The 11,102-nt window shown below is 40.3% G+C and overlaps 1 protein-coding gene across 1 annotated transcript; it reads left to right on the plus strand.

Annotated features, from left to right (window-relative positions):
* The first annotated feature begins 121 nt into the window (after positions 1–121).
* On the plus strand, positions 122–9,680 carry ube2g1a (ubiquitin-conjugating enzyme E2G 1a (UBC7 homolog, yeast)). The gene is made up of 6 exons (XM_042705868.1): positions 122–336; positions 6,258–6,360; positions 6,687–6,784; positions 7,067–7,245; positions 7,815–7,941; positions 8,222–9,680. Exons 1-5 carry the CDS (start codon positions 291–293, stop codon positions 7,899–7,901), a joined length of 513 nt encoding a protein of 170 aa, XP_042561802.1. The 5' UTR covers positions 122–290; the 3' UTR covers positions 7,902–7,941; positions 8,222–9,680.
* The last annotated feature ends 1,422 nt before the right edge of the window (positions 9,681–11,102 follow it).

Below are 11,102 nucleotides of genomic sequence, written 5' to 3' on the forward strand. Positions count from 1 at the left end.
AGGCTATACTGGTATTCAAATAATCATAGTTATACAATTATTTGACTGAAATTGAATCCACCTGTTTTACGGAGGTCGGGTTCAGCAATTGCGCCATTGAAACGCTACTGGGTGCCCTCGAGCAGCCTGTTCCCGTGGTGTCGTTGAATTGTAAGCGCATGCTCAAAGTCGAACAGAATGTTGAGCAAAACGGACTAGAAAAAACAGTCAGACATTGGCGTTTATAACAGAACATTACTATTTCCTTCGTAAAACCAACCTTATTTTCCTCAACTGTAGTGTTTAAAACAATGACGGAGACCCAATCGGCGCTGTTACTCAGGAGACAGCTGGCAGGTAATTCCTCTATGGCTGTTGGCCAGCTAGCGATTCTAGCAAAAAAGCTAGCCTACAAACGACTGGTAGCTTGCTAATGATAGCAAGCTAGCCTGCTAACTTTGTATCTGTGTCTGTTAGCAAGGGGTTAGCATGATAAGTTGTTAGCCAGCCATATAGGAAGACTCATAGCAGATTGTCATGGCTAGCTAAGCCAAATCGGTGGCCCACTTTCTACATGCCTCTTTGTTTTGCTTGTAAACAATGCTTTGCAAGGAAAATCAACAATTTATGCATCGTTGACGTTAACATTCGGTAGTTTTTCCACTCGCTGTACATTAGTAAGCCATATATATAATTGCGTATAAGTTAAGGCTCTCTACATTGAGGTTATTGAATCATGAATCTGTACTTTGTTTGGTGTTTTACCTTGTACCGCCGAAGTTTGTCTCAGCTAACTTAGCCGGCAGCTGCTCTATGTAACATTAGGTAGGGGTGTCGCAATGAAGTGTGCCTGCTAACGCCAAGCTATAACTCTAGGTGAAGTTAACGTTAGTCATATTAATTTCATAAGTTGAGCTGATCGACGATGGCATTAACTAGCTGAGATCAACTGGTTACAATTTCCTTCACGTTGAATCTTCTTCAACTATCGAGCTGTTGTATGGCCATACAAGTGTCATATTTTTGCTAGCTAACGATTCCTCTAAACTAGCTAGCAATAGCTAGCTAACGTCAGCACAACCCAGTCATAAGCTGTCAAGCAGTGTTGGCTAACGTAACATGTAAACTGGCTATTCCGTTGACCTATCGTTAAAACGATTACCCCGTTATGATTTGTGATCTCCTAGTTAGATGTATCAGACGATTGTCGTGCCATTATGTAGTTAGCTAGATAACGTTAGGTGTTGGCATCGAGTATTAAAGTTAGTTTACTTGCTGTACTGCGGTGTTGAGACAAAAAGCAAAACTCGATTTGTTAAGTTGGCTGGCTAGGTACAATGAACGTGTAACGTTACTGCATTGACACTTGGCTTAGTCTGTACGTTTGCATTTGCCAGCTATATAGCCGGCTATGTGTCCTAAGATAAACAGTTACTTGTAAAGTCTGTATCCCTAAGATATTTAACTTTAGTCAGTTTTGTTTTGCCAAGTTTTAAAGCCCCACCTGGAATCGCTTTGATGTCATCATCTCTAGCATGTGGAAAATAGTGTAGATATTTTCAGCCCTGCGAAGGTCTAGGTGAGGCTATTGGTTATCATGTGTTATGATGTATTAGAGACAAATTACAGATGTTGGTAATTTTTTTTATTTCGAGTATAGTAGAGTAATGAACGCCCATATGATTCAACACCCCCTTTAATGTTTCTGCTCATAAATTACATATTTTGGACACAGATTTTCCTTCAGATTTGTGAGGTAGGTCAGTGTTTATGTAGCAGTCTAAATATGTCTGACAAAAATGAGTGGCACTACACTTAAGTTTGGCCATGTAGTTTTAATAACCTATTTGATTCGCTTTTCAGATCTGTCAGTAGATTAAATGCAGTGATGCCATGGTCCATGACAATTGCTGTTTGAAAGCCGAATCTTATAGGCAGTTCTTTGAGGGTTCAGAAGAAGCAGTGTCCCTGTGTCAGCAAACAGATCTCCCTCCCCCACCCCCTGTGGTTCTCAGGCCCCCCAATTTGAAATGGTGTGGAGCTGCCACTGTTTGTCACTTTAGCTAAATGGATACAGAAAGGTGTTACTCAAGCACAGGGGGAATATAACATTTTACTTTAATAATATTCAAATGGAATGAAATGGGCATCATTAATGAACCTGTCTTCATTGCTCATGGTGACTACTGACATGGCTGTCTCAAAGTTTGTGCCAAAACACCACATGAGAAAACCATCCTGGTTGCCTGTAGAGAAAGGTCAGAGGTCACCCAGGCTATTTCGAACAAACGGGAGATGTTTTGTCGCACATAACCATAATGTTGTTGAGAGAGTTCATCATAAAACATTTTTAATCTTTATTGTTAACTCATGAAAATCAAATTTGTGCGCCGTATATTTAGATTTTCTGTTGATATGCACAGGATTCTGTGTACTCCCCCTGAGTACAGTTTCTGTCCGCATCCCTGCTGTGTTCGCAAATCTATTCTTTGACACACACAAGGTCCTTAGCAACATTTGTGTCAACTTTCTGTCTGCCAATCAGGTCACTGTTTCTGAAATGGCTGCTCTCTGTTCTCTGAAAGTGAACAGCCGTTAACTAGCATGTTTCAGGTGCATAATGATTTCCAACATAGCTTATGAGATGGGTAAGAACTTGAGTTAACTTGAGTGTGGTACCGAATTGGCTGTTTTACATTTTTTTTTTTTGGAACTTCAAAGCACAAATTAACAAAAGCCAAAGACTATTACTAGCTTGCTATCTAACTGAGGTCATCCCGCACCACAGCTCTGTAACATTAAAATAGAATAGAATAGAATAGAAAGAATAGAAAAGCCTTTATTGTCATTGTATCGGCATTACGGCTGCACGATTATGGCCAAAATCATAATCACGATTATTTTGATCAATATTGACATCAAGATTATTCATTAATTTTAGGGACAACATCTTTTTATTGCACTTTCACGTTTAAATGAACAAGAACACTGCTTCCACTTCCATTGTTGTGCTACATTCTGCCTAATGTAAAAATCTGTGCATCAAAATAAAACGTATACGGTTCTTATTCACCTGAAGCAAAATATAAATACAACATCACTTGCCCTAAATCCAAAAAACTTCCAGACAACGGATGATCCTTTTCGAGGGACTAGCTCCTCGCCTTCTGCTCCTGACATTTTATTTACCTTTCACACGACACCCGTGACCGTCTGTTCTGTTGTCTGTCTCTCTACTCTTCTACTAATACCGGGCTGTGTTCGAAAACTCTTAAAAGTAAGATAGCTGTCTTACTACCTTGATGTCTCGTTAAGACAGGTTTCTAACGCGAGATATTTTTCCGGGTGAAGGTATCTAAAAAAAAAACGTTGATTTCGAACGGTCTTTTAAGATAGCATGTACGATAACGTGGGACGTTGGTACGCTGAAAGAACGTTAGGCTATCTAACGTGCTAGTGTTAGAAAGTTAGCTGACTGATACCTAGCAAATCACATCAACCATTATTGCTGGTTACAATAACGGTGTTATCGGATAGTACAGTGTCTATTTCTCGGTAACTTGTTGAACTGGATGACTATAGTAAAAAAATCTAAGCGAGAAAGCGCAGACAAATTTACATACAAAACACAGCTGTCAGCAGAGTTTGGTTCGCCATCTTTGTTTACAATTTGCAGTTGCCGGAGGGAGCTGGGCACACAGATTTATGGGTAATATGCAGCTTCAAGACTACATCGATGCTACCTTGAAAAATGGCCGTCCCTCAGACGATTTTAAGGTATCTTATAAACCCGGAAGAGACAGAATAACGGTTTTTGAGCACGCATTTTAAACGTCAATATTGCAGACGAGCATGCTCATTTAATTGTGGCAGCCAAAATCGTTTAAAATTCGATTAATCATGCAGCCAGATTCTGCATACAACGAAATTTGGAGCGCTGCTCCTGTTGGTACGACGGGGGACAACATATAACACAGCAACAACAACAGGGCCCCGTTTGTGGTTGAGATCAATTGTCCAATTAGCCGGTTTAAATTACCGAGATGATTCAGGACAGGATATATATCGGTTCGTCCACGGCTGACCTGCGGTCAAACATGGCGTTAATTAGAACCAGACTAAACTTATCAGGGCAATTGCGCGTGCCCGTCCTACGTCAAAAGGGGGAAGCGTCAATCACCAAAATCATGATTTTCTGACGGTACAATGGCTACTTAACTCAAAGAAAGAGTCTCTTTTTTTCTCCACTGGCGAGCAGGAGATGATCATGAATGCTTATGAAGAATACAAGACCATAACCATGGCAAAATCCAACACCGCCACCGCTGCGAGAGCAAGACAAGAAGCTGTGTATGGGGAGGGGGAGGGGGGGGGGTATGTATGTATGTATGTATGTATGTATGTATGTATGTATGTATGTATGTATGTATGTATGAACTACGACAAGTGTCAGTGGTTCTGTGGGTAGAGGAGTCGCTTAGTAATCGCAAGGTTGCTAGTTCGAGTCCCCTTTCATTCATATGGCAGGACATTTAAAATAAAAGTGCACTATACACTACTTTTGAATTAATTATTGGATTTTGCGTATACAAATGCGATTAATCGTGATTAATCAGGGATATCATGTGATTAAAATTTGTAATAGTTGCCCAGCCCTAATAATTATATGACAGTGTTATTAGTACACCATAGCATATCATTATTGTAGAAAATGATTAAGGTGGACTCATGATAAGAGAAACACACAATTTCTTTTCACTGCTTCAATTTATTGCATTTCTTATTAATACATTTACATTTAGTCATTTAGCAGACGCTAATATTCAAAGCGACTTACAAGGAAATGTAAAACTACACTTGGTAAGGTGGTGAGGTGCCATAACATTTGTTGTGCAAACACTTTTAACATCAACATTTTAATACAGTAGCAGTTAAATAAAATATTCAGTTTAAATCTCAACTTAAACAATGTTATCAAAGCAAACACAAAACTAAAGCTTATTGCCACTGCCAAAGCATTAATGTTAGAGTGTGGTGAAGCACCAAAAAGTTCACTGCTGGCAGATACAGCAGTTACTCTGCTGTACGTAGTCTGCCGAAGCCTCCCTCCACTGTCTGTTTCGTTGAATGATTTGCAATTATCACATGTATGTATATATGTCTTTGGCGATTATAGCCTAACTATCGAGATTCTAAGTAACATAGAGCCCAAACTTTGTTTGGTACTCCACGTAGATCATAAACCCTTGAATATACAAACGACTCAATTAAATCGGTTGAGAAATGTAAACGCTATAGTGCTTTTTATCCAGCTCCAGTTACCTTGCATTTGCACTTACCTCCTTTGACACATAGGCTACCCTTTCATTGTGACGGCTCTTTATAGTCGCTCTGGTGGCTAGACTCACTTCACTGCTGTGTTTTTGTTATTCTTTTGTGTATTGGTGTTTTCTTATGTCGTATGGCCACTGGATGGCTACATTTCCCTCGGGATCAATAAAGTGTCTCTCTCTCTCTCGCTCTCTCACTCTCTCTCTCACGCTCATACTGGTGTGTAATTGATCTCTGACCTAGCATTTTGCGTTGCATACACAGTTGTGTTGTCAAAAGTAGAGTCCTCGATTGTGGAAAGGTTGTTGATATTTGAGCTCAACAGCTCCTGAAGCATTTTTTTTTTTTTTTAGTGCACATGTTGAACGGACAACTGGATGACTGTGGTTTGCAGAATTTGGCAAAAAGTGTGTTTAGTGTGTGTAGAATCGCAGACACTGCCTTTAATGCAACTGCATGTAGCAGATGGTCACTTTTGAGCTATGTATTTAAAGGCAACTAGTTTTGGGTGTAATCTTCAAATTAATTTGATGGTATAATGTCATATGAAGGACAGATTAACACCTCTGTCGTTCCCACTCACCGCCTAGGCTATGTATGTAGTTATGTGGTCTGGACTGGACCCCTCTCTCAAAATGTAAATGAAAGCTTTCACAGTGCAACATTGTCAGACACCAGTTAGCTTGCTAGTGAGATTTTATCAGTGCCAACTGTGCTCTTGGACTTCACAGAGGTTTTTGCATGCCTTTCAGGTGGTTAGCTCACTAGTTTTAGACCAAAACTTCCCACAGCTGCTTTAAGCTGCTACAGTTTTATGTTAACATCTCAGAAGAAGTACCATGACAGTTCTTGTAAAACGAACACAAAAAGCTCACCAATTTGACCTTGTTAAAAAAACAAAAACAAAACAACAATCATACATAATGTTTTGTTGTTTTTCCATCCAGAACTAAATAAGAACCCAGTGGAGGGATTCTCCGCCGGATTGATAGATGACAATGACCTTTACAGATGGGAAGTTCTAATAATTGGACCTCCAGACACAATGTAGTAAGTATGATCCATTATTCATTGCTGCATAACACATTGTGGCATAGGCTAGACTCATTTTGGTTTATGCTGCAATTCTTCCCTCAACCTTGTCTTCCCGTCCTGTCTACCCCCTTGTTAGATGTGTGTATTTGTGTATGGACGGGGGGATTGCCATTTTTGCTAGTTTACTATGCGACAGGCTATGTTGCTGGTACTTGTGTACTTGTGCTGTAACAATAAAGGACTACTACTACTACTATTTGAGGTCAGACGTTCAAGCTGTTATTATTTTTGTATGTTGCACTGGCATTCTAGTTAACCTATGTTATTCTTGGTGCATTCAGCGAAGGGGGGGTGTTTAAAGCACACCTCACATTTCCCAAAGACTACCCACTCAGGCCTCCCAAAATGAAATTCATCACAGAAATATGGCACCCCAATGGTAAGAGCTTGTTAAAGTACCCTTTCCCCCCTAGATTACCATGGACCTTTTTGTTTTGTGGTAGTGCATGTGCTCAAATGGCTGTAGAAAAAAAAAAGTGTTAAATTGCCATTAGATTTTTATTGAAGGAAAAAAACAAACCGAATCATCCCAGAACCTACTATTTGTGTTCCCTTTTTATATTATAGATATATATATATTATATATTATATTTTGCTGTGAAACTTGCCCGACCCAAAATGTTCCCCCTGTCTAATTTTATGCCCACGATCTTGTTTCCAGTTGACAAGAACGGTGACGTTTGTATTTCTATTTTGCACGAGCCTGGGGAGGATAAGTACGGCTACGAGAAACCAGAAGAGCGCTGGCTCCCCATCCACACAGTGGAGACCATCATGATTAGTGTCATCTCCATGTTAGCAGACCCCAACGGAGACTCTCCCGCCAATGTGGATGCTGCTGTAAGTCCCCTCACACCCTCGGCATACAAATATTTAAAATGGCAAGGTTGGGTATGTTTGTGAGAGAGAAGTTTGAACTTTTATGGAAATGTTATCTTGTGTAGCGACTGTTTGACAGAACAGCATGTTCTTAACGTCATGGAATTCTCTTCTCTTCCTCTGAGAACTTTTTTTTTTTATTGGCTTTTATTATAATCTTTCTCTTTAACAACAGGCTTTTCATTCTTTTAAGCATTGCCTCTGCCAGTGAAGCCATAGATTACTTGGCCTGCCATTACAAATGCTACTGTTTTCATGTTGGTCAAACTGTAACTGTAACGAATGAAGGGTAGAAAAAAAGGGCGGGGGGGGGGGGGGGGGGAGGGGGACTATTTGGTAAGTGTACACCACCGTCTGTACATGGAAAATCAGTTTGCCAGGTTCACCAGACAAGAAGCAATGTTGACCCCTACTTAGATTTCCAAAGCAGTGGAAGTATAATCATCTTCAGTCATGTCTTTGTGTGCATGGGTGGAGGTGTGCTGCAGAGGTACTCTGTAATCAGTCCTGTGTGTCTCTTAAAACTGCAGAAAGAATGGAGGGAAGACAGGCATGGGGAATTTAAAAAGAAGGTCGCACGTTGTGTAAGGAGGAGCCAGGAGACTGCCTTTGACTGATGGTAATCCAGCAGTTCGTAGCTTCACAGTTTTTTTCAGGGTAAGTGAACTGGACTTTTAACTCCAAGTGTTTTACAGCGCTGTGTCTTATGATTGTCATGAAGTCCTGGCTAGTTAAAAAGCTCTTTGATGCCCTGTAAAGCATCTTTGATGCCCTGTAAAGCACTGTTATGTCCCATGCCATATCTCCAATTGATCTGCTCTCCATAGGATGTCATAGGATTAATGTCACTCCCAACAAAACCCACATCCAGATTACGAAGCAGAATTGTGGATGTTTTTAGATTTGTGTTGACATACTTCTCTCGTCTTGTTGTCAGGTCTCCAGCTGAGAAACAACGTGGCACTGTTTTTCCTGCATTCAACTCCCTGATGGATTTGTCTTGACTGAGCCTCAGCAGAGACGGACAGGGCTAAAATAGGCTGCAGTAGAACACATGACCATCACACATGCTGGCAGAGGCCAAGCAAGTGCCAATCTAATAAAAGCAAAAGGAAATAAAACGACAAAGCATCACTCAGTCTCTCTAATCGTTGAAGTGATACAGCCTTTCAGGAAGCAATTGTAAAGATCTGTACATAGAACAGACATAAAGAAACGGATAATATAAGAACTGATCCTCTCCATCCAGTGAACCACTTAGCACCAAATAATATTTAGTTAGGTTCTGAGTCCTGTAAATTCTTGAAAGAGTATTCACATCCCTCCTATCAACAAAGACATCTCTTTTAGTAGTGTGCATTAGCTCTATCACAGGTCATGTGAAAGCCAACCTGGTAAAATTTTGAGAAGGGTAAGAATATTTTACTTTTTTTTATTTTTTATTTTTGTTCTTTTAGGAGTAGCTCGCTCATTCACAAATGCTAAGATCGAAGCAACCTAAATGGCAAGTTTGTGAGATCAGTAAAGAGGCATTTGTCGAAACGTATAGCATGCCTTGTTATCTTGGACACATTCTCACTCTCAACGCTTAAGGTTAAATAAAAAAAGCAACAACGAATGGCTCTAAAGCGTCAGCCAGTCATCATAAGGGGAGTTGGTTGGGTTTGTGATGCCTCAAGGTAGCACCGTAACTGGCTACAGTGGCGTTGCGGTCAGCGGGGTGCTTTCTGGGAAGCCACAGTGCACATCAGCGGTAATTCATGCATGTTTGAGCTCAATTGGTTTCATTTGGTTTTCTTTATAAAAGTGCCTCCTAATGAATTGCTTGGCTGTTACACACCTGCATTGAACAGACGTTGAAAGGGTGCAACATGTCAGCAAATTTGCTATACACCCTCCCTGAGTGTGTGTATGTGTGAAGTGTGTGTGTGTGTGATTTTTTTTTTAAAAAAATGTTCCCCGTTTTGTTTTATAACCCTTTGTACCAGCATTATAATTATTGAAATGTTGTTAATGCATTGGTGTAGCAATAATCCCTTGCCTATACCTGTCCTTTGCAGAGCTTTCTTATTTTGTGTGGTGATTTGGTAGCATTTATGCAGCATGCTTCAACAGTAGGGTTTTTTTCTTGCAGGAGTTCCTGGGATTTTTATTTGAAAAAAAGATTTAAAAAAACAAGTTTGTCTGAATGAGTGTGTTTAATTTACCCTGTATCACCTTCTCTGCCCCCCTCCCCCCTAAAAACTTTGTGTTCTCAATTTATTTTATTCTGGCTCTGGCGGACTACTGCAGTTTCTGTTGCCTAATGTACAAAGACAAAAATACTGATGTATATTTTTCATGTTATAAACTGTCACCTTCTCTAGTGAGTTCTTCTAAAATAAAAATTTCCAGCATGTTTGTAGTTGTGTTTGTGGTTGCTGCTGAACATGTGTAGCTAAAACAGACGTGTTGGCTGTGCAGTGCTCTGACAGTACTTGAGTTGGACAGTTACGTAGAACCATTATCACAAAGTCTTCTCTCTTCTTAGCCATTGTCAGGAATGTCCTGTGAACAAGGAGCCATTTTTCTCCCATCAGATAGAGAGGGTTGACCACCATCATCATCATCACTTTAGAGTTCCAAAAATGATTAACTTCAAGAACACTGCCCTGCCATTTCTCTGGAAGCCTACTGAAACTGAACTCGTCTCCGTTTACACACAACGGAGCAGACCACCTAACTGAAGTTCACCCAGTCCTCCACCCCCGCGGAATTCATAAAGGGCTTGGCTGTGGCTTCCTGCTAATCTTGACTCAGCAAAAATGTGTGTGTCATCAAAATGACATGTGGAAGTGTCTCATGGCAGCTGGTGCCATGTGTGAAGTTCATTTTTGATTAATTGGTTTAATTTTGTCTGTAGTTCCAATTGCTTGTTTTTCTGTTGGGGTTCTGTTCATTGATTTTGGGTTGATGTAATGTGTCACTTTACCTTTTTGTTTACTAAGAAAGTCAAATATAAGTAGTACGTTGTATGGGATATATAATTGGAAAGTGGTGCCTTTTTCTGACCCTAAAGAAATCATCTGATGGAAAAAATATATGGAATATAATAGGATATACGGAATATGACTTTCAGGGTATGTATGCTTGTGCATGAACCATACCCGTCAAGTCTCGCGTTTTATCCCTGAGACTCATGGATTTTTAAAACATTCTCAGTTACGTGACAATGAATTTCACAGATCTCACTAAATCTGACAGATTTTCACACTAGTACACACAAGTACTTGTTTCCATTATTAACCTATCACCGGTATGCTTTAGGGATGCCTGTACTGCCCAGCTCAGGGCATCCAGATATGACTTTCCCACCACCACTTCAGCCCTTCCTGAACTTGTCTGTTCTTTTCAACATGTGTACCTTCCTTGTAGTGCAATTATGACACACACACACACATATACATTATTAAAAGTGTGTGAGAGGTCAAATATAAAAGGTATGAAACAGGATGACCCACATGATACTTTACATCCCATGAACTCAAGCATTGTTGGTGAGGGGCCTCATCCAATTTTGAGTGGTCTCACGTCTAAGCAAAACTACTAAGCTTGCCGGTTGTACGTGCCTGTGGCGTGAGTCAATGCCATTGTCATAGGCTTAAAGAGCTTAAATTATCCCAAAAAAAGCATTTTCTAGTACTTTCTCATCTCTATCCACCCTCTATCTGAAATGCTCTGTCTGAGCTCCTAAGACCCCCCCACACCCCCACCCTCCAATGGGTCCAGTGTACTCTGATTAGTGAGCTAGGCGGGTAATAAGGATTGTGTTACAAGAC

The sequence above is a fragment of the Clupea harengus genome, unplaced genomic scaffold, assembly GCF_900700415.2.
Source record: "Clupea harengus unplaced genomic scaffold, Ch_v2.0.2, whole genome shotgun sequence".
Lineage (NCBI taxonomy): Eukaryota > Metazoa > Chordata > Actinopteri > Clupeiformes > Clupeidae > Clupea > Clupea harengus.